Source organism: Vanessa tameamea, chromosome 21, assembly GCF_037043105.1.
Source record: "Vanessa tameamea isolate UH-Manoa-2023 chromosome 21, ilVanTame1 primary haplotype, whole genome shotgun sequence".
Classification (NCBI taxonomy): Eukaryota; Metazoa; Arthropoda; class Insecta; order Lepidoptera; family Nymphalidae; genus Vanessa; species Vanessa tameamea.
The window spans coordinates 6,746,382-6,773,460 of NC_087329.1; the positions used below are offsets into that span (position 1 = coordinate 6,746,382).

General features: G+C 32.8%; 2 protein-coding genes across 2 annotated transcripts; both read left to right on the forward strand.

The window, feature by feature from the left end:
• Positions 1–1,903: 1,903 nt before the first annotated feature.
• Positions 1,904–7,039, forward strand: LOC113395670 (fatty acid-binding protein 2-like). The gene is made up of 4 exons (XM_026633327.2): positions 1,904–2,032; positions 5,936–6,099; positions 6,240–6,350; positions 6,786–7,039. The coding sequence occupies exons 1-4, from the start codon at positions 1,963–1,965 to the stop codon at positions 6,840–6,842; spliced, it is 402 nt and encodes a 133-aa protein (XP_026489112.1). The 5' UTR covers positions 1,904–1,962; the 3' UTR covers positions 6,843–7,039.
• Positions 7,040–13,563: 6,524 nt separating this feature from the next.
• On the forward strand, positions 13,564–26,571 carry LOC113395657 (probable ATP-dependent RNA helicase kurz). Its single transcript, XM_026633315.2, has 19 exons — positions 13,564–13,776; positions 13,935–14,117; positions 14,888–15,065; positions 15,307–15,813; positions 16,108–16,323; positions 16,981–17,222; positions 17,920–18,066; positions 18,753–18,899; positions 19,091–19,253; positions 19,482–19,701; positions 19,786–20,014; positions 20,447–20,575; positions 21,206–21,346; positions 21,694–21,849; positions 22,322–22,517; positions 23,345–23,569; positions 24,126–24,267; positions 24,961–25,163; positions 25,933–26,571. The coding sequence occupies exons 1-19, from the start codon at positions 13,702–13,704 to the stop codon at positions 26,007–26,009; spliced, it is 3,576 nt and encodes a 1,191-aa protein (XP_026489100.2). The 5' UTR covers positions 13,564–13,701; the 3' UTR covers positions 26,010–26,571.
• Positions 26,572–27,079: the final 508 nt, after the last annotated feature.

Sequence of the window (27,079 nt, forward strand, 5' to 3'; positions counted from 1 at the left end):
GTGTGCAGCTCCATTACAGTATGCTTTTGCTTAAATAAAAGAAGCGATTTTTTTCCACCATTGAAACTGTTTTCAATATGGACCAGAATTTTTGTGTCTGATCACTAGTTCTAGGGTCTGTTTATTTACGGTAATAAAAAGTTTATATAAATGCCATAATGCAGAAAATTATCTTTACCAGAGTTGTTACCAATCTAATCTTATCGAAATCGGGGGTCAAATTCCGTTTTAATATTTGTTAGCTAATATTGCAAAATAAATTAAACCAATAATTTTAAATAAGATTTTAAATTAACATAGTTATTTTTATTTCTATAAGTATTTGAAACGGGTCTTGTTCACGAGACATTCGTAGATAATGTCGAAATATCGAGCTCCACCAAATAAAAATAAATAACATAGTAAATATCCCGTTTCAAGTACTTATAGCAATAATTTTATGTTTCTAAGGTGTAAGTTCTTTAAAAAGCTCTTAAAATATAACGATTTTTATTAATTAACTAATGAATGTCATTAGTCATTAGTCACATAGTCCAGAAGATACTGTATGTAGATTACTGAAATAACGACATCGATAACCATTTGACTTAAATTCAAAACTGAGACACTTGATCGATCGATTTTCTACCATTGGAAGGTCTAAGGTCTCCTATCCTTTTAAGAGTGGGTAAGATAATCATAATCGATTGAAATTTCGTTGGTAAAATTGGTGGTACTTCCGGGTGCAAGCCCATCTGGGTAGGTACCACCCATTCATCAGACATGCTACCGCCAAACAGCAATCACTTAATATTGTTGTGTTCCGGTTTGAAGGGCGAGTGAGCCAGCGTAATTACTGGTACAAGAGACATAATATCTTAGCTCCCAAGGTTGGTGGTGGTAATTTTATGTAAGAAATGGTTATTATTTCTTGAATATTATTATCTTATTTTTCATATGGTACACATGAGGTAAACCAATAACACACAAAAAAAAAAATTGGTCACATTTTGCAGGTCAGTATGATGAACCAACAAACACACCTTAAATGTGTAACATATTAGTAAGAATAAAATATAAACCTACTAATCGGCTGTCACCTTTATTAAAAGTATTATTACTATAATAATAAGTAAGTATAATTTGTAATGACATTGTCCTGTGTGCACTTTGATAAAAAGATAAATATCACAATGACGAGGCTTAAATGAATCGTAAATGCTTAATAAATATATATTTATTACGATTCCTTAATTTTAATATTACCTACCGCTGACCTTGGAAGCAAGGATATTGAATTTTGAATATAACACTATAATTATGTATGAAGTATGGTTACAAACTGACAAGACAAAAATGCAAGTTGCTAATATTAAATCGAGAAATCGATTGCCAGGAAAAATATATTACGACTAAACATCAAAACATTCGTTAAGTCATTTTTAATTATTAATTGATTAAGGAATACATTATTCATTCACAGTATTAACAATGACATCAAGAGCAAAATATTCTATGAACTTATGAACTAAATCTAGACATTAATATTCATAAAACGAATTACTATATATTTATTACACCCTCACAAAGTATTTCAAATTACATGCACTTCAAATGTTTTTATTTTATGTGTAACAAAAAAAACATTTTTTTATTTACGTAATTTCATTTAATTGTGAAACTATAATTCTTTATACCTTTGTTAAATCTTTCTTTACCTTTATTAAGCAATTTACAAATAAGTAAAATATTTAACTGGGTTTGAAACTGTCACAATTCTTCGCAAGCACTTAAAATATAATTAAATTGATGACCAGAAAAATTATAAGAAATATTATATTAAAAAATATTATCAACGAAATAAGAAGATAAGAAAAACTGTACTTATCTTTCTGAATCACCCCAGTTGCTAATAAAAAGAGCGGCTCAAGCATTTTTTATTAATTCCATATCGGCATTTAACGTTACTTGCAACAAATCAAAATGGCGTACGTTGGTAAAACTTACAAATTCCAAAAAGATGAGAACTTCCGTGAATTCCTGTCTTATGTCGGTAAGTCAATTTGAGATTTTACAATATGGACAGGACTTTTTCTATATCTGTATTTTAGGTTTCTTTCCATTTGAGGAAAATAATACGCTTAATGTCACTTGTAAAAATTAGTGATTGATGCCCAATAATTCTTGTAAACTTTCTTTTATATTTTTTTATTATGTAGAGGTTTAATTTATATTTTATGCTATTTTTTTAAATATTTAATAATTATTCCTTTGCTTATGAAATAGCTTTTGATTAATTATATATATAAGTATATATTACATTTTTGAATATTATGTCAGTTTCAAAGGCGTAAAACTTAAAAGTAAATATATGTATATAATGAACCATACAATATTTTTTCTCCGCTGAATAATGCTGCTTAAGGCTGACGCTTAGCAACTGTAAGTCGATGTGATATGTCACTTCTTTACTTAATTTTACATTATGATTAAAAAAATAAAATTGATTCTAAGTATTTACTTAACAATATATATTTTTTGTATGTTTTGTGATAAAAATTGATAATAAAAAAGAATTAATCAAGTCCACTTGTAAATATTAATAGGGATGTTTTATCTAATCTTTTGCGTGTCTAAATATAAAAAAATAAATACTGTTGTATGACACACAGTTAATTAAATTAAAGGATCATGAAGATAATAAATAGTTAAACATTTTCAAAATTCATTTAGTAGATGTTCTAATCGCCATCTGGTGATGAGTTACAACCAAGTAGATAGCATAAAAATCTTCTAAATGAACCAACTTTTAATGATAATCAGTTAAACGATCTCGAAATTATTAATTTTCAAATGTTCAACCAACATATAGTTTGTTTCATAAGATTTATTATACACTAGCTGTGCCCGCGACTCCGTCAGCGTGTAACTCCTTGTGTGTTATTAAGCTAATGTATTGGTAATATTAATTAGATCACGTTCACATGAGGCTTAAGTACCTATAGAACGAAAATACTTCAGCGCAAAGCTACCGGGTAAACTATGTTGAAGGTTGACCCGTCCGGCCCGTGAACATAAAGATTTCTAGAACTGCTAACCCAGGAAAGAGCGACGTACAACTGACCATGCGCGAAACAACTGACACCGAGATCTACTCCAGCAAAACGAAAAGTCTGCCCTTGAGCCTTATTAATTGTCATTGCATAACACACCGATACTGGGAATAGCATATTTATAGTCAAATGCACCGATTGTATATCACGCCACAAATAAGAGCTTTTCAGGCAAGCCCTAACCTCATCAGGTCGAGTTTCCCGTGGTATTACCGGTAAGGTTTGTCGGAAATCACCACAAAATAAAACCGTGATACCGCCCCTTGGTCGATCATTTTGTCTTATATCTCTTAAAGTTCTGTCTACCGCTTCTAATCCTTTTCGATGGGCCATCGTCATCATCATCATTCATCCCATATGATTAAATTACACTCACGTAATACCTTAGCTTTGTCGCTATTTTTTGAAATACTAACGGTTGGACTTTCCGTGCGATCTAAATCAATTGGTATTTTAAACAAAGTGTGAGCAGTTTTACCTGATGAAGCTACGGCAAGAGCAATTTTACGATGATTTCGAACATAAGCTAATATTAATTTGGTCAAAAAGGTTTTCCCAGTTCCTCCGGGTGCATCTAAAAACCATATTGTTCCCAAATTATTCTGAATACTCTCGTACACGCGATCATAGAATGAACGTTGTTCTGCAGTCATCATTGGGACACCGTTTTCTAATGTTGCCAGCAGTTCCATTGAGTTGTAACCAATCTCTGCGGAATATTCCCTATTGGTAACGTCTCCGACTGAGGATGGTGTTGACAAACAATATTGACAGAGCCGTTCTTGTCTCAAAGAATTGTAATATTCGTGTCCCGACTCTAGTCGCTGTTCATGCTCATGTTCATCTTCAAGAGATCGAATAATATTATGGTGCACCCTATCATTTGTCAAACGGTCTTCATATTGAGAAAAAGTTTCAGATTCTCGAGATAAAATATGCCGTTCGCGATCAGCTGTGAGACGTAATTCCCTCTCAGTGAAAGTTTCGGACTCACGGGATAGTACATGCCATTCGCGATCAGCTGTGAGACGTAATTCCCTCTCAGTGAAGGTTTCGGACTCGCGAGATAATGCATGCCGTTCGCGGTCCGCTGTGAGCTGCAATTCTCGTTTTGAAGCAGTTTCAGATTCTCGGGATAACACATGTTGGTCTCAGTCAATGTTAAGCCTTAGCTCTCGTTGAGAAGAGCTTTGAGACGCCCGTGATATAGTTCGTCTCGCTCTGTCAGCTGCTAATCGCATCTCTCGCTCAGGAGAGCTTTCATTGGCTCGAGAAGTTGAGGCACCAACTCTCATAGAGTTTAACCGATGTGCTCTTTCCTCTACTGATTCTTGAAAACGCCTATTTCTCGTTCTCTTAGCTTCTCTCGAATTTCGAGATAAAGATAATCGTTTTTTAGGTGGCATTGATGCAGGCAAATGAAAATTAAGCTAAAACGTAAATGAAAATAAACTAATATAAAAAAAGTGAACGTAAATTAGCTAAAACACCTATCGGTATCTTAAAGTCTATTTAAGATACCGATTCTACTTCATTATTCTACTTCACCTAAAAATAAATAAAATATAAACTGTTAATAATCATTTGTAATTGGAACAAATATTTAAACTCTACCAAAATAACTAATACCTATTTTATAAAATAACAACAAAAGGAATCTACAAATAAATTATCAAAGACTAAAAGTTGCGCTGATAAGCACGGTTTGTTAATATCAATTAAGTATTGGCTGTCAATAAGGTCGAACACTCTGAACGTCTATTAGGATCAACAGGCAAAAATTGTACGAAGCTCGATGGCGGCAACCGATTCTCGAACGTTCGCGACCGGTCGCACTGCGCGCTTGGCGCCTAGCTGCTGGGCCGGTCGCGAACGTTCGAGAATGTTCGTTTTACGAAGCTACTCGCTAGGTGACTCGCTAGCCTCTGAGCGCCAAGTAAACCGCCTGCCTGTGCGTTTGCGACCTCATACAAAAAATAATCCTTATAGCATGATTCAGTATTCACGTGGGATGGCTTATTATTAGCGTATATCATGTATAACTTTGGTGTTTCTATACCGATTTCTATGATTCTTTTTTATGGCATAGTTAATACTAACTTTAACTTTTTTAATTACGGATGACTGAGAATTTTATAAACGTAGGAGTAGACACATATAATCAGAAAGCTTCAAACTGCTAAGCTTTCGGGAGTTACACGTGTTATTGTGAGTCAACCATAAAAGATAGACTTATGCTGTCGTGGGATATTTTTTATATAATTTTAAGAAAAACATTTCCGTCATAGATGATTTCTGTGTAGGTTTAACCGTTAAGGTTGTACACGCGACGAAATCTTAAAAAATGGAGTAACTTCTCCCGTTTTCCCAACATTTTCCTTCACTGCTCTGCTCCTATTGATTGTAGCGTGATGAAAAGTATACTATAACCAGCTCTGGAGTATGAAAAATAATTGTACTAAGTTTCGTTAAAATCCGTCGAGTAGTTTTTGTTTCTATAATGGTTATACAGACAGACAGACAGATCATCCATCAGTATCGATCCCTAATCACCCCCTGATAGTTATTTTGGAAATATATTTCATGTACAGAATTGACCTCTCTACAGAATTATTATAAGTATAGATTGTTTAATATTGCCTTAATTCTAGTGCTACAAAAAATATTTTTAAAGATATTTTATCATTAGGTATCATTTTTATAATGTTTTACTATTAGTATCGGTCATTATTTACATTGACATTAAGAACCGAGATAGCCATCTCTGGTATCTGTTAAGTCTAAAATATAACTTATTTTGGAATTGTAAGATGAAACCTAACAATAGTTCTTATGTATTACAGGTGTCCCAGCAGACAAAGCGGAATTCTTGCTGACGTCCAAACCATCACAGAAACTTGATAAAGATGGAGACGACTACACCTTGACTACCATTGACGCTTCAAGCAAGGAAATTAAGTTCAAGGAAGGAGTTGAATTTGATGAAAATGTCACTCCTGAAATCGTAGTACGTATTCAAATCTATGTAACAATAAATTATCTGTACAATTTGACTCACAGATAATTTAGAGGCAAATATTCATAGACAATATTTATATTTAATTTTATAAATTCCCAACACATAACATGTAAGTAAACTTATTTCAGGCAAAGACAACATTCACAGTTTCTGGTAATGTTGTGACCCAAGTACAGAAATTCCAAGACGGTCGCAGTATCACCCTTCAAAGAGAATACAATGGCGACCAGCTTGTCGTGGTGCGTAGTATGCGAATATATTTTTATATATAAACTAACTAAACCTGCGGCTTTACCTACTAGTACAAAATTTATAAAACCTATAGCACACCAACCATAACCCCTCTTTTTATTATACAATAATAATAATATAATTCTCAGATAAATTATTGATTTATTTATGAACTATGACATTTTATATGGACGTTAATTGGAAAAAATATATATTACGCTTTTTGAAACCGGTTTTAAAGCCAGCCACTCAATTGAACTTTTTTGCAACGAGTTTTGTTGCTGAAGACTATTTAATTTTAAACAATATATTAAACAAATTGAAGCATGATATATTTTTATTAAGTTCGCTTATTTGTTTATTTTAAATTAATCTTTAAACGCGCTGTAATATTGATAGTAATCTAGTAAAATAAGTCTATTTAATTTAATTTTTTTTTTCAGGACATCACAGTAACTGGCTGGGATAACGTTGCCCGCAGATATTACTCTGCCGTATAAATGTAGTTTCGCCGAATTATAGTTTTAATTAAGTTTTTTAAATATTTATTAAAAAAAAATTTAAAAAAAAACAAGTTATTTGTTTTGTCATGCCCAATGTATTTTATTATATCCATATTTATTTGTAGCATTTTATTCACAGCTCAAGATTCATATAAGAAATCATAGTATCATAGCAATAATGTTTTTCGTTTTGGCTTTTATCAATCTCAAAGATTAATAATTTTAAAAAAAAATAGTATAAATTACTAACTGATTAAATGGAATTTATAGCCTCCCAACTTTACAAATCGTTTTATAAATGACTGAGTTCTGAGGTAACAAACATTTTTTGAAGTCGGGTAAAAAGTCTACCTTGCTAATCTGATGGGACGTTAATCTCCACAGTTGGATACAGGTCAAATGCATTACTAACGGTTTATTGTGTAACAATATTTTTTTAACTGTGATTTCCTATCAGTGACCTGTAAAAGTGAATTGTTACACAGAAAAACCTAACAGAAACAGCTCGTTAATAAAAACAGCAGTGGAAACTGTTGAGCAAAAGTCTCCATTGAGCTTACTCAATTACCACGCTGCTCCAATACGGGTTGATACACATGTAGCAGTATATTTCATTGAAATTAAAAACATTTAGGTTTCGCGATGTCCTACTTCACTGTCACACAAATTAAGCACAGTAATTCATTGGTGCTTGCCTTGGTTAGAACTCAGGCGTCTAACTGGACGATAAACTCAGTTTATTGACTTTAGTATACGTAATTCTTCCTTCAGGTATAATAAACCACATAATAAAAATATTGTCAGTATAAAATAAGAGTAAACAGAATATTTTTGGAACTCATACTCATCTTATAATTTCAGATAAGTATTTAACGGAGGAACGGAACTACAGTTACCAAAGATAATTACTTAGGCTCGTACCTCCAAGTCAAACTATCCTCGTGCATTAACAAATATAATATATTAATTTGCAAAGTTCGATTATTCATTAGGCATTTTACGAAGTTAGAAAAGATAATCGCAATTTTTTATTATTTATATTTTTTATAGTATTTATTTTTATACCTAGCTATTTTCGGTGGGATATATATCTTCAACAGATTAACGAGAATTTTCAAACGTGTTTTAATATATTTATTAATGACACCTCGAATTACTGTTTAGAAAAAATATATCGTCTCTATATTTAAGAAATATTTTTCTTGAAAGTTCTTAAGAATTAAAGGTGGCATAAGGCGTGGCGATGTGAAACACAGTCCATGGCGTCATGCCCTCCTTAAAGAGATCTCAAAATTTCAACGTCAAATTTGACCTGTTGAATTTTTTTATAACATACATTTTTAAGTATTTTTTGTTCTGTTGGATGCTCTGAATAAATCTTATAAATAATTGTTACTTATAAGATAACTGGATCCTTTAACTGATCTCGTCCTGTTCGATTTCGGAGACGGCGGAAAATTAGCGGTTTGTATTGTCTAACGACTGAAAAACTGTGAACATTGCAAGTCATTCTGTAGTGTAGTGGCAACATTGCACCCGTGCGAAACCGGGGCAGGTCGCTAGTAGTATATAGACCGGATATTGTTACTTATAAACAATTGCCAAAATGTTATAAATGGCGTTTATACGTAAAATGTAAAAAAGGGCAAAAAAGAAATCAATACATTTAGCTAGAATATTTTTTAAATTTTTTAGGCCACGTGATAGTAAATGGTCAACATCACCCATAGGTAATGGCACTAGAAAAAAATATTAACCATTACTTCCATCGCAAATGTGCCACCAATCTTGGGAACTAAGATGTTATGCCCCTTGTGCCACTGGTTAGTTACTAGTTACACTGGCTCGCTCAACCTTCAAACCCGAACACAACAACTGTTGTTTGGCGGTTGAATATCTGATGATAGGGTGGTACCTACCCAGACCGACATGCACAAAGCCCTACAACCAAGTAAAGTAATGTTTAAAATTTGTATTTATCTTTATATTTTAGTGCTTGATTGCTAGTTATAAAGTCCAAAAAAAAATATATATATACCACCAATTTTTTTTCAAAAATGGAAAATCATGCTCAGTCTACTTTGGCCAACTTTAGCGTCATTTATTACACAATATTAAGCCATATCAAAATAAATGACTTAGCAATGACAATAATTACAAATCGTGTTAATGTTTTCGACTATGTAGGTACCATTATAGATTATGTATGAAGGGATCATTACTTAAAAGCAAAAAAAAAACAAATGCCATGCGGCGAGGCAAAGGTGTAAAAGAAATGTATACTTTTAATCGATTTTCATATTTTAGTCAAAATAGCACAGGATCAAAGAAAAGAAAAAAACGCTGTATAAAAGTCGTAACCTTGGAAATACGCATCTCTCAAAGACAGAAACTTTATGATATAACAACTGAACACGATGTTTGAATTTTATTGTTTGGGAATTCGGAACACGCCGCTTTTATGTAAAGAATACAGATAATAAACAATACAAAATAATAATTATCACAATTTTATTAATCAAATGATTGAGACATATAACATGTTATAAACTATGTAAAGTACTACTCTTATAAATAATAACGGTGTCTACGTTTAGTCTTTAAACAGAATTCATTAAAAATCACTCACATTGAAAAGTATATTAGTAGTTTACGTCTGTACAGCATGTCACTCAATAGTATGTGTAATGTTTTTTACATATCTTTGTTCGGTCATTACGTTATTAAGTCTAGACTTTAGTAGTTCATCAAACGAATCTGAATTCATATCAGTTATTTTAAAAGTAATACAACATAATTTATAAGTATTAATAATTGCTCTTATGTTACATTTTTGTTCTTCGAATGAACGAATAATTAAAAATTAACAGCAATATTATGAAGAGCTATTTTTTTTAATCACTAGTAATAGTAACAGACTATCAATATCACGTTTTTGAGAGATTAATCTGCTTATTTTTTATTGGTAATTTGGGGATAAATTAATTGAAAACAATTACATAATTTTAAAGTACCTAATAGGCAGTTGATGGATATCAGTTCAGTAAAGTTGGTTCATCGATAAAGTATTACTAATCGATTGATAACTTGGACGCACACTGTGTAGCTACAAAAAAAGTCAGTATCGAGAAATGTAATAGTCATATACCGCAAATTTACGAATAGCTTTATTTACAGGGCGTACAATTGGATACAATAAGTGTATAATTTTTTTATGTTATGTATGCAGTTTGTATAACTGTTTGTCTTGTTTAAATGGATACAAAAAAAAAGTCTAAAATTTTACGGCACTACTGCTGTATTTTTGCCGATTAGTACAATAAGATTTTATTCCGTACAATTTCAGTGATCGATATATAATTTGTGACTACCTATACTGGCCCTTTTTATTTCGATGTCGGAACACAGTCAAATACTTTTTTTTTTATGTGAATTTCCTGTTCAGCTACTAATTTTTCGTACTCTCTTAAGAGTACAAATAAATCCTTTAACATTTAATATTTCTAAGGCAAAACTGTTATTTTTTTATCTCGAAAACTAGATCTGATAGAAAAAAACCGATAACATTTTAATATCACCACGTAAGACATATTTGAAATCTAAAATCCCCGGCACCAAAATCGTTGTAGGCCTGTGTTATTTATATATCTAGAAGAGTGTCGCACTACAAAACAAAACAAACGAGCCAACTTTATTATCTTGGTGTGGGTGACAGCTATGTCTCACACTCGCCATTCGCCAATCGTCATACTTTACTAGTGTGCGTGTACTTAGTGGCTAACTGTAGCCCAATTTTTTTTTTAACCCGTGCTCAGCTTTCTTTACATACAAATATAGTATAGTATAGAATAAGCTGAATCTATCTACAATGACAGACAGTATTTTATGTCAAAAGCTTAATATTATATATTTTTAACTGAACACTCTTGAACAGGTACCGTAGCTATAACCCTCGTTTACGAAACTTCTGTGAAAAACTTGTTTTGGCATCTTTGAAGCTATGTTGTTATTTAAGTGCTACCAAGACTGAGATAATTTTTAATGTCAAAACTAAATGTTCCAATAAAGACAGCCTTTGACCAAATGTTCCGCTCGATATAAGATATATATATTCTATTTCTTAAACAAATAAAACTGTCAAGTTACTTGTGTTCGGTGAGACCACAGCGCAGTTTATGCAAATTTAAACACTATTTAAATATAAATCACAGAAAACGCAAGTTGGATTTTGCTTATATAAATCTATTCTTGCAGTTGACCCGCAACATTTGCACACTATGTACTGATCTCTATCAATAAGACTGAATGTGAGATGGCAGAACATGTTCAAATGTCCGTCCTTACATGTAAACTCTAATATTTTCTCATCACAAGCCTGACATGTGTATTCTAAATTCAAATTAGATATTGAACAAATTTCATCAGATACATAATCACTACGTTTTTCAGAGTATAACTCACAATAATAATTGATATATCTTTTACTACAATCAAAACATTCACTTTCAAAATCTGTTAAATGATTGTCCTTTGTATATTTATCATAAATATCTCTAATAACACTTATTGCTTGATTGAATAGAATTCTATCTTTTATAATATCAACGGAAGTTTCTGGAAGTTTTCCTTTCAAACGTGATGTCATTAGCGTTTCCAAATTTTTATAGAAAATTAAAAAAACTAAATATACTTTTAATTTATACACATCACTTGCACTGTCTGCTAGCAATTGATAATAGTCTATTTGAGGTAACATTTTTGATTTTATTATTTTGCATCGTAATATTTCAAGATAATCCCACATATGTGTTAATTTTTTTAATGGATTATTTATAATGGCCATCGCTTCTACTTCTGGTTCGGATTCAGGGCACAGAAAAATTACTTCAATTTTTAATGATTGTTTTCGATACAATAATTTTCTATCTATCATTGCGAGGGCAAACAAATTGTTATTATATGAAAATCCAAGTCCAAATAACTCGCTTGTTGTATATGTATCTTTGATGTCAAATGATGTTAAAGTAACATCTAATGAGTCTTCCATGATGGAATAATTAATTTTATATATCTTTGTATTAACTGTGCTGACGTAGAAAATATCTTTACTTTTTTTTATAGAAGATATCTTATAGTCATTTACATTTTTCACACATTGACAGACTAGTTTAAAGCTCTTGTCGTATAATTGTACGATTAAATGTCTGTGTTTATTGAAGAATATCAACAACATATCATTTATAAATATATATTCCAAATATGTTACTATCATTTTATCTGTGTGTTGCCATAAACTGTATTCCTTCATAAGCTTCACTTTGTTTTCAATGATTTGACATTCATTAGCTAACATTTGACCACTTTCGTTCGTAATGATTAAGACAAATTTATTCTTATCAATTGGTATCCAAACCATTAATGGAATTTCAACATTATTTGAATTCTTTACACTGCCACAGAATTCTGTCTGCACAGTATCATTACATTTGAGTAACCAATACAATATCTCGCCAGATTTCTGAGCTGTTGCTAAGTAACAAGAATTATCATGATTCAGTTCTGGCGACCAACATACTGTTGATGTTTCTATGCTGTATACAACGTCTTCCATTTCTTTAAACTTTTGGGGGCATTGATCTAATAGTTCAAATTTCGAATTTAAATGTTTCATCATTTCTTTTGAGAATTCCATTATACTGTACCATAATTGCTTCTTTCGACCAAATAATTCTACATTGCCGACACTGTTTACCGTTGCTAGTACGCTTTCGTGGTTTTTTATTAGATTTACAGGCGACCATTTAAATGATATTATATTGGTCATCTCCTGTGTTAGCAGTTTATTATGTGGCCAAAAGGCTGGGTTCGTTATCATCTCGACAAGTTCCAAATTGTTGACTCCTTGTGCAGCATAATTGGATAGATAATTATTTGGTACTGGACTATCATAACTGGCGCTTATCGTACTTTCCCTTAAATCTATTTCTTTGTCTAAAGAATGTAAGTTATATGAAAAATCAATTAAATGTAATGTTTTGTATCCACGCACTGCCAACACAGAATTATGCCAAGATAAGCTAGTTTCTTCATATTTATTGACGGTTATTCGTTTTCGTGATATTTCATGTAACATGTCATAAGTGTTTATTATAACTATACTATAAAATATTATTGTCTATCTATATAAAGCTTTTACACGATTATATTTTAGAGGTTACAAAATAATAATAAACACACATGTCACATTGACATAGATTGCATTACATTTGACATCATTTCAGTTAGGTTACCACTACATACTAGTAATCGTTTCTGTTCAGTTTCTTTAACTGCGTCTTTCCGGGTTTCGAACTTAGTAGTTTTTAACAATTAGAAGTGCAAAGCGTCTGTATTTAATAAACAATATAAATGTATGCTATACGAAGCGTAATAGTTTGCCTAACCAAGTAAACAAATACAAATAGATGGTATATTAATCGATGAATGAAAATGAACGATCAATTATTCTAGCAATTTATAACTTGACGATCGACGACCCACCGGTTATATTTATTTTTAAAAATTCTATCTAAAGTGACCACGTTTTTTTTACAATTTAATAATGCAGTAAATTATAAAATGTTCTTTGTAAAAAAATACTATAATAATGTGTATCCAGAGCAGAACAAAGAATTGAATAATGACGATGAAGTAAAAAGTCATAACAGAAGCACATTGACTTGATAGTTGACTGCTGTTATATTTAAGTTAATTTATTTTGCAATATTCCAAAATATATTGAAGCTGAAAATAATAATATCTAAGTCTAGCAAAACTATTAAATTGATATCTAATAAATGTAAAATAATTAAATAAAATGGGCAAGAATCGTTACAATGCCAAAGCGCGTCAAGTAGTTAAAACAAATATCGATAATTCACAAACAAATGAGGTAAAATTCGTTTATTAATATTTAATTTAGAAATTTATTTATGAAAAGTTTAATTGCACATGTATATTTTTAATTATTTAAATTATACTTTTTCATATTAATTATTGCTTTAGTCTTATTTAGGTTACTCAAAATTATCAAAAAATATTATTTTTTAGATTAAACTTGAGTTTGCTGCGGATGAATATGGCTCAACGGATACAAGTAATTTATTGGCTTTGCCTTCAACAAAAAGAAAAACAAAAGTCATAACTGATAAAAAGGAAAAAGTCCAATTTTTGTCTAAAGCCCGAAGAAAGCAATTAGAAAAAATTGTTGATAAGAAAAAAAAGAAGGAAAATGTAAGTAGATAAAATATTTTGAAAACTCTAAAATCACGTAAGCACTTGTAATCTCATATTTATTCCTGACTTTTGTCAACTATGGAATTGTAACAGTAGATTGGCTATTAACGGTACTAGCATAACGTTTAAATTGATGCATTTGGGGGGTACATTTGTATATCACTAATTCTGTGAAACAGATTTTGATAGTATACTTATAACATAAGTTATTAAATCTGTTTTTGTATTAAGAATGTTGGAAAAAATGAAAATATCTATGTATGAGAATAATAATACTTTAAGTCTGCATATTTATGGCTCAGCTTAAATAATAATTGTACCGAGTTGTGCAAGTCATTAAGAAATAAAAAATATATTTTATACAAATTTTATAGAATGCCTTCAAAATAATATGTATAACATTGTGTAACAGTTTTCACTATAAAACCTTAATGACACTGGTGATTTTGTGAGTTGGAATATTTCTGCACAATGCAGCAGCATTGCAGTTGAGAATGTATTTTGTCATAATTTTTTACTGTAACAATTTAACATAATAGTCATAATATAGTCCACATTACAATGTAATAAAATTACTTTATAAAAAAATAAACAATATATCTTGTTTATAAAATTTTCTTTTTTACCATAATATAGCAAGAAATAAGTCACAATATGTTTTAAATTACTTTGTTGAAGATTTGCAGCAATGAATGTGTTGAGTGTAATGTACTGTTGAGGGCATATTGAGTATGATCATTTTAACAACTATACATCTATATTTTTAGAGGGCAGCTCTACTAGAATCCTTATCACAAGTGCAAGCAACACCGGATGAAGTAGCACATTTGACGACAATTTCAACTTTCCAAACACTTGGGTTACGTAAGCTGAATGAATATAATTCAGAAGCTGCACACAAAGCCACTGTACCCAGTGAACAAAAAAAATTTAGCAGTATAGCTGGTATATATCAAAATATTATTTAATGTTCTTTTTAATACTTGTCTTATTGATCAGTCTTTATTGCTTGATGGATTTTACTTAAAGTGAGCTTAGTTTTTTTTGGCAATGATTTATGTACCTACATATAAGTAAATTGAATGATCAAGATTTTATGTTTCTAGATTAGATACAACTTATTATAGAAACTTTGTGACATTATTTTAAATGTTTATCAATTAAAGATTACGAAATTCCATTTTAGGTGCAAAAAGGAGATTAAGGTTGCTAAGAATGGATAACATGGATGGCAATAAGAAGAAAAAATATGATCCTAATGTTATTGGTCTTGAAGATTCAACTGATGAAGAATCTGCATCTGATTCAAGTGACAATGAATCACCTGAGGTCAAAGATGAGATAAAAATTGAATCTGCAGATCCTTCAAATACAGAAGTTAAGAAAGAACTTACGAAAGATACAGAGGTTACTGAAATCACTGAAGAACCAATTCAAAATACAGATGATATCATAAAACCAGATAATAATGGAGGAAGTAGTTCTAAGCATTCAGACAAAATTAATAGTATATCAATGAACGAACCACTCAAGTCTATAAAGCCTACCCTTGATGTGCCGACAGTACACGTGGATATAAAAAGAGATCCGAAAGTGCAAATAGCGAGGCTAAAGTTACCAATTCTGGGCGAAGAACAGAGAATAATGGAGTTGGTGAATGAAAATGAAATTCTTATAGTTTCTGGAGAGACTGGTAAACATTTAACTTATCTTATAACTTTTAGTAATTAATCAAAATATTTTTAATTTAAGTCGGCTCATAAAAGCACTTTTATATATGAATAGTGTTGAATTGAATGTAAAGTTACCACCAGTTTCGGAAAGTAGATTTTATCTAGAAGAACCGGTAAGAAACTCAGTAGTTACTTTTAATTAAGCGAGGACATTAACACTTCGTCTATTTCTGTCGGATGCGTTATGCCCAAGACCTGGAAATGTTGTGGAAACTTAAAATAATTCGTATTAATTTTTTTTTTTAATTTTCTAGGAAGTGGTAAAACCACTCAAATACCACAATTCCTCTATGAGGCTGGCTATGCGGAGAATAAGATGATAGCTGTGACGGAACCGCGGAGAGTGGCGACGGTGGCGATGTCCAAGAGAGTTGCACACGAGCTGGCCTTGACGAGCAAGGAGGTGTCTTATTTAATGCGTTTCGAGGGCAATGTCACTAAGGACACAAAAATAAAGTTTATGACAGATGGTGAGATCTTGTACTTTAGCTTAAAAAGAGCTTAAAATATGAAACATAACTATAGTCTGCAACTTTGTTCATTTGTATGATTTGCTATTAAAAGTTTAAAAAATCTATAAAGTGTACTAAATGAAGGTTTTTTTATTTGCTTAAAATAGTTTAAATATGCCTCTTATTTTATGAACAAATTAAATAAGAATAAGAAGTATTTTAATTTAAACCATTACTTAATATAGATACGGAATTAATATAATTACTAAAATTAACAATTATGGAAATAAATGTAATAAAAAATAGGCAAAATGTTCAAACTATACTTTACTCAAGTAGGCTTATAAAAGCACTTTTGACAGTTAATGCTGTCGTTGAAGTAAATGTACAGGTACCACCAGTTCGGAACGTAGATTAGAATAGAGTTATTCTTTTCCATTAATTTACAGATATCAATCTAATACTAGTTGTCGCCCGCGGCTTCACTCGCGTTTTAGTGGTCGGTTGTCATGTGTTAGGCAAAAAAAGTAACCCATCTCCTTCCTCGGAGTTCAAGTTTGCATCATACCAAATTTTGTCAAATTCGGGTTTGACCGTGAATGAGCGACAGACAGACAGACAGAGTAACTTTATCGTTTATAATATTAGTATAGATATGGTCATTCTAAATTTCAGGTGTTCTCCTCAAGGAAATACAATCCGACTTTCTTTTAAGCAAATATTCAGTTGTAATCATTGATGAAGCTCACGAACGTAGCGTATACACGGATATATTACTTGGATTATTATCAAGAATCGTACCGCTTAGACTTAAAAGAGGGATTACATTAAGATTAATTATAATGTCGGCGACGCTCAGGGTTGAAGACTTCACAGATAACACAAGATTGTTTAAAACACCACCTCCAACTATAAAGGTAATGAAATCAGGGCCGGATCTACCATATGGCTTTTTGGGTTTCAGCCCAGGGCCCCGTGGATTTAAGGGGGCCCCAGCTAAGTCAAGTCAAAGTAAAAAATAGATGATGATGCGAAAGAATCCATAAATTTATTAAATTAAACATATCGTATGGTTTGCAGCCCTGTAAGTTCTGCAATTAATCAAACCCATTCAATTAATTTAATTCAAGTCTACGTTCATATATGTCTTAGGTGGGCCCCTAAGTAGTGTTAGCCCAGGGCCCCCTTAACTTACGGTCCGGCCCTGAATGAAATATTAATGTTACTAATATTATAGGATTCAGTAATGATAAATATTATGTTATCCAACTAATATTATAAATCCAAATATTATTAAATAAAAATGGTCATGGCCCATAGACATTGGTGCTGTCAGAAATATTAACCAATCCTCGCCAATGCGTCATCAACGTTGGAACTAAGATGTTATGTACCTTGTGCTTGTAGTTACACTGGCTCATTCACCTTTCAAACCAGAACAATATAATAAGTATTGTTGTTGGGCGGCAGAATACCTGATGAGTGGGTGGTTTATATAAATTGCATCACATTTATACTACAAATAATAGTATTATATATATATATATATATATATCATATATGTTATTACAGATTAGTTTGATATCTAATTATTATTTATTAATAACGTTACAGGTAGAAGCTAGACAATTTCCAGTGACGATACATTTCAATAAGAATACATACAGCGATTATTTAAAGGAAGCATACAAGAAAGCTGTCAAAATACACACAAGACTACCTGAAGGAGGAATACTTATATTTGTTACGGGACAACAGGAGGTAAGTAATGTTTTTAAACTAATTAATTTGTGTAATCTACTTGAATAAGCTCCAAACCTTCTACTCAAGAGGTCAGTAGGAATTAACCTAGGGATGGGATATTATAGACAGTTACTTTAATGGACGAATATTACACAGTAAATAAATATATAAAATAATGAGATATTTATATACAGTTTTAAAAAAAATTGGTATTCAGTTCCTCAAATAACGTAAGCAGTAAACTTAAGGTATGTTAATCAAAGTGTCATCTGTTTCTACTCCTTCCTGTTTATAAAAACATTCATGAATTAACTTTGATTCATCATCTGCTACTACATATTCTATTTATTTCAATATTTGACGGTGAAATTTTGATTTTCTTTGAGATTAATGGTAGTCTACCTGTATTAGTTCCTTTGAAACTTTCTATCCGTCTCTTAGATACTTATATAAAAGCATTAAATAGAATTGAATGCTATTCAAAAAATATATTTTCTTAACACTATGTTACACCGGCGATAATTCAGACTGAAATTAAAAAAAAAAAAGTATGATTGCCAACATACTAACGAGATTTGATGTGTTAACGCAAGATTTACGCTGTCGTCGTCTGACGTTCAAAGTCTCAATTAGTCTTACCGTGTACTAATGTTTACACATGAAAAAAATCATAATAATATGTTGGATGGTTTTATTATTTACAGGTAAATTACTTGGTACGTAAGTTGAAGGCGTCATTTCCTTATCGAAAAGACGTGGACTATACGAAACTGATAACAAAGAAGACAGTTAATGATGTGGACCCAGCGCTTGACTCGGAACCTGAGGATATTGAGTCTGATGATGACGAGGTGATATAATCATTTTAACATCTAAAACCAAAAACATAATATATTTTGAAAATCATAGTATAATTATACTACAATAGGATTTTTAAATTTTAATGGGTTACAATTTTTTTTTTTAATTAAATATGCATTTTATAGCATAGACAAGCAGAAGGATTAAATAAAATTAATAATGTTTATTTATATATTTGTAGGTCGAGAAGGAAATGAAAAGAATGCGAAAAGCACGTAAGAAGGCCAAGCAAAAATCGAAACAGTTACCGAAAATCAATTTGGACGACTACGATATGCCCGAAGACGATGGCCAAGCGGACTTGGTTAGCGATGACGATAGCGATGGCCACCTGAGCGACTCAGGTTTGTACATATTCTTAAACTTATATTCGAATCGACTCCACGTAAAACCCTTCGTTGAAGTCAGTAAATATCGATTCATAAGTGTCGTGATTGCCTTCTCGAATAAAGTATATTAAGTGTTTTATTTCTTCGTTTTATTCGTACGTCGTCCTCGTAACGTACTCGTAAAAAGTTTAGCTTTAAATAAAATATTACCAAATAATTCGTCATAGAATGTAATATTTTTAGATGTCGAAGAGGACACCCTGGCTCCAGCGATAAAGTCGTGTCGGCAACCGCTGTGGGCACTGCCGCTGTACTCCATGCTGGGCTCGGAGCGCCAGGCGCGCGTGTTCGCGCCTCCGCCACCCGGGGCGCGCCTCTGCGTCGTCAGCACGGACGTGGCCGAGACCTCGCTCACCATACCCGCCATCAAGTACGTCGTCGACACCGGGAAGAAGAAGATGCGGTGAGTTCTCTGCGCTGCCGGCGCCGCAGTTTTTTTATATAATATCACCGCACGACTTGTTACCCCGTTTGTTACCGCCCGCAGCGTGTACTCGCACGCGACGGGCGCCAGCGCGTGGCGCGTGGTGTGGGCGTCCCGCGCCGGCGCCGAGCAGCGCGCGGGGCGCGCGGGGCGCACGGGCGCGGGACACGCCTACCGCCTGTACAGCGCCGCCGTGTTCCAGCACGACTGCCCGGCGCACTACGAGCCCGAGCTGTGCCGGCGGCCCGCGGACGACCTCGTGCTCATGATGAAGTGCATGGGCATCGACAAGGTCAGCGCGGGACTGTTTCGTTACAATAATTTAATTACAAACTTCGGTTTTTTTATGGGTAAACTAACAAGGCAAAGTTAACTTCTTGGGGCACAAAATTCTAGTCTATAATTTAAAGCTCTTAAAATACTGATAAATAAAGTATGTTACTCAATACAAGATTATATTCATGTTAAAAATCGTGAACTTAGTATTTGTTGATTCCTAGGCAGGATATATACAGGGTTATTAGTAATTCGACGTATTCGCGTTAGGAGATGGTAGGGGTGACTATTTGCAATTATTTTAACCCCCATATATATCATGCAAAAGTGAATCATTTTTGAGTTATCGCGATTTTTAGATTTTTTTTAAAATAAGTCGAGTAGATGTCCGATTTGGATGTTATTCGATAAATATCATTGATAATAGTTAAAGCGATAAAATTCCTAGGTGGTGAATTTCCCGTATCCGACTGCTCCTGATAAAATTCAATTACGTCTGGCAGAAAAGCGACTTGAAGTTCTGGGAATATTGGAGAAGTATGAAACGAAGAAATTTAAGAAGAAAAACGCTGAAGAGGTATATATATATACACATATATATATAATAGTTTGAAGAATAAAAATACATTAAATGATATCCGCACGCAAACAAACGTACAACACGTTAACATACAAACATACGACAAAACATTTTGGTCGATCAATCACTAATTGCTTTTAATTTAAACTATATGAACGAATTTCAAACATTTCCATTGATTCGATCAAAGTTTGTTACCTTAAAATCCATCCATCTTCATGATTCAAGACCAAATCAAAGTTTTATTTATTTTTAATTTTACTTTTGCATAGAGTATGTACGCGGATCGGCAAATGGCCCAACTGATGGTAATTGGTGACCCACATTGGCGCTGTAAGAAATATTGACCATTGTTTGCATCGCCAATGCGCCACCAACCTTGGGAGCTGCGATGTTATGTCCCCTGTGAAACTATCTGCGGCTGACCTAGCGATCACATGTTTAAAATATGTGTTTTGTTTTGGATTTTTTTTTAAATTTCGCCACCGTTTCCAACACAGTTACCAATGTCGAGTAGATTTTAATTGGACCGTCTAAAAACGTTAATTTAAATTCGACTATTCGGCTTCGGCATAACTTGCGTGATTTTTGTGACAAAACTTATTAATTAAAATTAATTTATCTTAGATACTTAAAGTGACGCCCCTCGGTAAAGCCGTGTCAGCATTTCCACTGCTTCCAAGATACGGGAAGATGTTGGCTCTTAGCCACCAGTTCAACTTGTTACCGTACGCCATCGCGCTTGTATCGGCGCTCACCGTGCAGGAGGTATGTAATATGATAATTATTAACTAGTTCTTTTTTAAAGCATATAGTAGGCTCTTAAGCGCCACCAACTTTGGGAACTAAGATATTACGTCCCTTGTCTTGTACTGTACATCATATTTTAGTTTAAAAAAAAACCAGTATTTTTGAACCGTCATCAAATGTATCAATAACTGTATCTTGTTATTCAACTGGGAATTCTGCTAACATTCTTGCCCCCATTCCACGCGGTCTTGATTTATTCAGTAACAATTTTTAATTAATATTTGTATATATTTAAGGACTTAATCTCGATAATTCTCTGGTTTTAGGTTTATACTGTGTGTTTAATTAAAATCAATATATTTTAGGTTATGACTGGCAAAGCAGATAGCTGGCCGGCCACTGGCAATACATTGTTGCTCGGTGACCCGGGAGTGTTGCTCCGAGCGGTTGGAGCAGCTGAATATGCCCATGTTAAAGGAGAAGAAGAACTGTTCTGTGCTAAATATGGCTTAAGGGAAAAGGTAAGGAAATAACTTTAAATGTATCACTAAAATTGGGATTACCGAAATTACCATAAATTGTTTTTATTATTCGATTTATGAGCTGTTGATTTTTTTATACGCTTTGAAAGTTCGTTTTGCGGTTAAATTATGACGACTTCTTTTTGACTGATTTAGGCTACAGTCTTTTTCAAGTAAGTCAGCGTTTAATAGATTGAACACAAGTGAATTCTCGATCCCATTAATCATAATCCGACCGAATAGAAGTATTTCTCTACAGAAAAGTCTTAATTGGCCTGATCCGTGGTATGAACTCAGGGCCTTAGAATCTGCAGCCAAGACATTATTTTGTCTTTTATATATTAATCCAATACATGAACCATATAATTTATGCTTTCCGTGTAAATATCGACAAAATTAACACAACCGTGAAATCGGTGGCTCCTAATGACTGTACCATAAGTTCACGTGTATATATGTTTTTTAAATTTAGGCTATTAAAGAAATACGCAAGCTCCGTAAGCAGTTGACGTCAGAAATAAATCTAAGCGTGTCAGGAGCGAACGTGACCATCGACCCGGAGATGAAGCCGCCGGACGACAAACAAGCAAAACTGCTGAGGCAGCTGTTATTGAGCGGGCTGGGAGACCAAGTTGGAAGGAAGATAGGTCTCGACGAAGTGAAAGATGGTAATCGAATAAAAATGTTTTAATAGTTTTCACCTTCGAGACGAGTGGGGTGGAGGGGGGATATGTCTTTCTAGTCGTTATTTAGGAGGTAGAATAAAATAGCCTATGTCATTCCTTAGTGTTCAAGCTTGCATTAAGAAAAATAATTTATATTGCAACTAATTCTGTTTTTTTTTTTTATATCTTATCTGTATTAATGAATTTGGTATAAAGTTATTGTTCGTGTGCGTTAACTTGATACTTGAACGCTGTGACGTTACAATGACTTGTACAGTTCGAAATAAAATGAAGAGAAGACAAGCTGAGTCTGCGTGTTTTTACTCAGAATTGCAATAACATTGAATTTAACGTGGTGCATTTAAGTATCAAATTGTTACATTGTATGATTGTTATTATTTTAAATCGTCATCTTAGCTGGGTGGTTTTATATCTTCAGAGAGACGTTAAGGATGTTTTAAAATTTTACGTTGCTCACTGTAAATGACACTGTTGGACATTGAGCATTGAATTGTACAAAAAGAAACTTATTTTGTTATTATATACATTATAATGGTTTGTTTGTTATTTCGTTCGTTCATTCATTCGTTCATTTGTTCGTTTTTTTGGTTACCACCCACGCGAATCACGCAATAATATAAATATAAAAATAATTTAAAGAATAGCAATGCCCCATTTCTTTGTGAAGATGTCAGTAATATTCCTATTTATCCCTCCAATAAGGTTTAAAGCTAGTAGTGGGGACGACAATAGCCGTAGGAGTCAGGACCGACCCGTAAACCATTGCGCTATTGACGTTTAAGTTTTATTACAATTATTTATTTCTCCAGGAGAAGATAAACGAAAATTCAAATACGCCTACCACTGCAGTAATTTGGAGGAACCGGTGTTCCTACATTCCGAGTCAATACTTCGGAAGAGCATACCCGAGTGGGTCGTATACCAGGAGTTGTACGAAACGGGAGGTACGGACAGAAGGAAAATGGTCATGAGGAACGTGACCGCCATCGAACCCGAATGGCTACCGATATACGTTCCGCAAATGTGTAATTTAGGTGAGTCTGACGTGAAATAGACATTAATTGAATATTAAACGATAATTGTTTATCATTGATTGGGGTGAATAGAACCAAAAGGGGTAACATTGTTTGAATAGTTATGAAATAGTAATTTGATTATTAAGAAAATAAAACTGATATAAAGATTATAAAACCTAATATTCCATTTGTTGATCAGTGGTAACAACCATCAGGCATTGTATTGTGAGATATTCCATATACAGACTGAATATGTTATGTATTATAACAATAACATATTATGTATTTTAAAGTATTATTCGATATATATTTTTTTACACAATATATATATATATATTTTGTAAACAAAACAAACTGAGAAGAGCCATTAACTAGCACGTTAATCATAATCGAATTGCGGGTTCAAACCATGACTTAATTGCGAGGAAACCTGCACGTGTCGGATGAAATTCTGCCACATGTGTATCCACCCAATCCTTAGTGGGTAGTATTATATTCCTTAAACGTCTGCCAAGTTTTTTGACATTTATAGGATGTAACTTATCTTATTACATGAAAGTATTGGTATGAACAGGGGAACCCCTGTCGACGCCCGAGCCGAGGTACGACGAAGCATCAGGCCGTGTCAAGTGTCACTTCAAAGGGACATTCGGACTGAGTTGCTGGGAACTGCCCGTTGTTGAAATCGATTATCCGGATAAAATAGAACGATACAGGTTTGTAATAATTATCATTGTAAGGTATCACGTATATTTTTTTGATACATTTTGAGACAGAGACAGCAGAACATGGTCGGTAATTTATATTAACTTCAGCAATTTAACTATTTCAAACTTATAAGTATTTTAACGTGTGCGCTCCAGACCATTGTAACAACTATATTGTACTGTTCTGACTGGGACGGTACAATCATTTAATTAATTAACTTTTGAAATGTGTTTTGTTTTATATTATTTTAATCTGTGCCGGTCAAAATTGATAACATTTATTTTATTTTGTTGTTATGTCCCTATTTTGGACTTTGGCCATCGGACGACTTGCTTGCTTCCAATTAGATGTAGTTTTGAAATAGTTTTTCTGAAACCAAAATATTTAAACACAAATATTGCTTTTTCAATGTAATTGATGATGTATTATATACTATTTATTTAGTGATTAGACTATATTGCTGGATACAATGAGAACTCTGGTTCGATTCCCTGCTGCCAACAAACTTACTGTGTTAGCTGTTCAGATTTGGTAGTGTTCTTCTGTGTCCTGCACCTGAACGCTCTTCGTTCGTTTCGTTTGTAATGTGTGAGTGAGTGACTAGTGAGGGAATATTTTGTCTATGGTTGCTCGCATACGTTTAACTCTATTATCTAGCGTTGATAATATCGATCAGCAAAATTTCACATCACTCCTTGCAGGTGGTTTGCAAGATACCTCATAGAAGGGAAAGTATTCCCAAAACTGAAGAAATACGCTGGATCTCTTTTATCTCCGCCGTCAACGATGGTCAAGAGCTGGGCGAAGCTGCAGTCCAGAACGGAAGTAATACTGAAGGCTTTGATTGCAAGAAGAGCCGGTACTAAAGACCAATTGGGGTCAGCTTGGAAAGAACAGCCTAATTGTAAGTTTTTTAAATCGTTTGTTATATGTTGTAGAAAGGTTTACTTGAGAGCTCTGTGTAAGTCCGTTAGGTTGGTACCACCCACTCATCAGATATTCTACTGCCAAACGTTAATACTTAGTACTGTTGTGTTACGGTTTGAAGGGCGAGTGATTCAGTGTAACTACAGGCACAAGGGACATAACATCTTAGCTCCAAAGTAAGAAAAAGAAAAAAGTTATTTTTTCTTACAATATCAGTCTGTAGGCAGTGGTGACCCCTTACCACCAGGTGGCCCGTTTTCAATAATTCTTTAAACAATAAAGGCAGGCGTAAATATTTGAATATATATTTCTTTTTAATTTAGTGAATGGAGTATAATAAATAATGTCAAAAATAGGCTGTTTTTCTGATAATTTAAGATAAATGTAGGCTATATAGTATGTTAGCTAGGTGCTAATGAGTATCACATACATATAATTTAAGATATATTTATCTATCATATTTATTTATTTGCTTAAAATAGAAAGCCATTTGATAAACAAAATGTCTAATACCAAAAAATTTTTTTTTTTATGTTATTATGAATTATAATTCAACTTTGCATATCTCAGTTAACGGCTCGCTAACTATAACAAAAAAAAAAAACTTGTAAAACGATGGTTTAATACATAACAATAGATTTAGCAAATAGGAAATAAAGTAACAATAACTTTAGTTTAATTTGAATACTTGATTATTTTTATTATTGTATTAATTACGCCCATTAAGTGTTAAATATTTTTTACAGATTTACTGGAGGAATACTTGAAATGGTTACCAGAGTCTGCTCACAATGAAGTCACATTATACTGGCCTCCGTTATGATTCATTAATTGTTGATCGTTCTGTAAATATTGTAAATAATCTTAATGATAATGTTTTGGTGTTAATCTTGTAACAGGCAGACATTTAATATGTGACAGGAGAAACTTGTTTTTTTTTTAAATTATAATTTAAGGATAAAGTCCATTCCACCAAGTTGAACTCGGAGGGAACAAAATACTGGCACCTGATTGGTCGATGCGCGTGGCTAGAGATAAGCGAGACGAAGCCGGCATGTAAAACGATCCTAAGAATTGATTCGGTTAATGAAGGTCACAATTAACCATTGAGAGCACAAGGGGTTTCTCCCCTGGGAGCCGTTTCATGGGATTGACTTATTTTTATAATCTAATTAATTCTGCTAATTGCTTGTGTTTCGCCTCGCTAATCGACGAATTGTTTTGTGAGATATCCGCATGGCTTTAGGCTGACTAGACGTGACCGTTTGCGATTGTGTAAGCACTAGTTCATCTCACCTTTGACACGTGTCCTAATATCCAGTGCGAGCGTCATGTCTAGCGAGGCTAAACACAAGGCGAATGATGAACGTTCCATTTAAATATTTTTTATATTTATTTTTTGACTTTGATTCTGTAAATATAATAAGAGGTTTACATGTCGGTCTGTTATGAGAAGTTATACAATGTTTTCGTAATATATGTTAAACTATTGTATTTTAATTATTGAATTTTATATATGTAACAGTTTGAAAATAAAGATTGGATAAGAAAAAAACAAGTCTTGATGTAGTTTTCTCATTTCATAATATACATATATATTATTTATAAAAATTGAAATAGTATATTATATTAGTATTATTCTGATACCTAGAAATTGGTATTTAAAAATAATGAAAAAAAATAATTAAAAATTAATTTTTTTTTTTATAGTAATTACAACAGAACTTCATACAGTTACTAGACAACATTTCGTTACAAATAGATTATCTATAAACAAGCCATTTGAATGACCTGATTGAATGTCCTAGTTCGTTATCAGATATTGCATTGAATCCTTCCTAATAAAAGAGAAATACAAATTACGCCCAAAAAATTAAACACCTTTGCAATTCT

Coding starts and splice junctions, on each gene's coding strand:
- LOC113395670 (XM_026633327.2), top strand. CDS start 1,963: ATGGCGTACGTTGGTAAAACTTACAAATTCCAAAAAGATGAGAACTTC. Junction 2,033..5,935: donor TGAATTCCTGTCTTATGTCG/GTAAGTCAATTT, acceptor TATGTATTACAG/GTGTCCCAGCAGACAAAGCG. Junction 6,351..6,785: donor ATGGCGACCAGCTTGTCGTG/GTGCGTAGTATG, acceptor TTTTTTTTTCAG/GACATCACAGTAACTGGCTG.
- LOC113395657 (XM_026633315.2), top strand. CDS start 13,702: ATGGGCAAGAATCGTTACAATGCCAAAGCGCGTCAAGTAGTTAAAACA. Junction 20,576..21,205: donor AGAAGAAAAACGCTGAAGAG/GTATATATATAT, acceptor AATTTATCTTAG/ATACTTAAAGTGACGCCCCT. Junction 25,164..25,932: donor TTGGAAAGAACAGCCTAATT/GTAAGTTTTTTA, acceptor TATTTTTTACAG/ATTTACTGGAGGAATACTTG.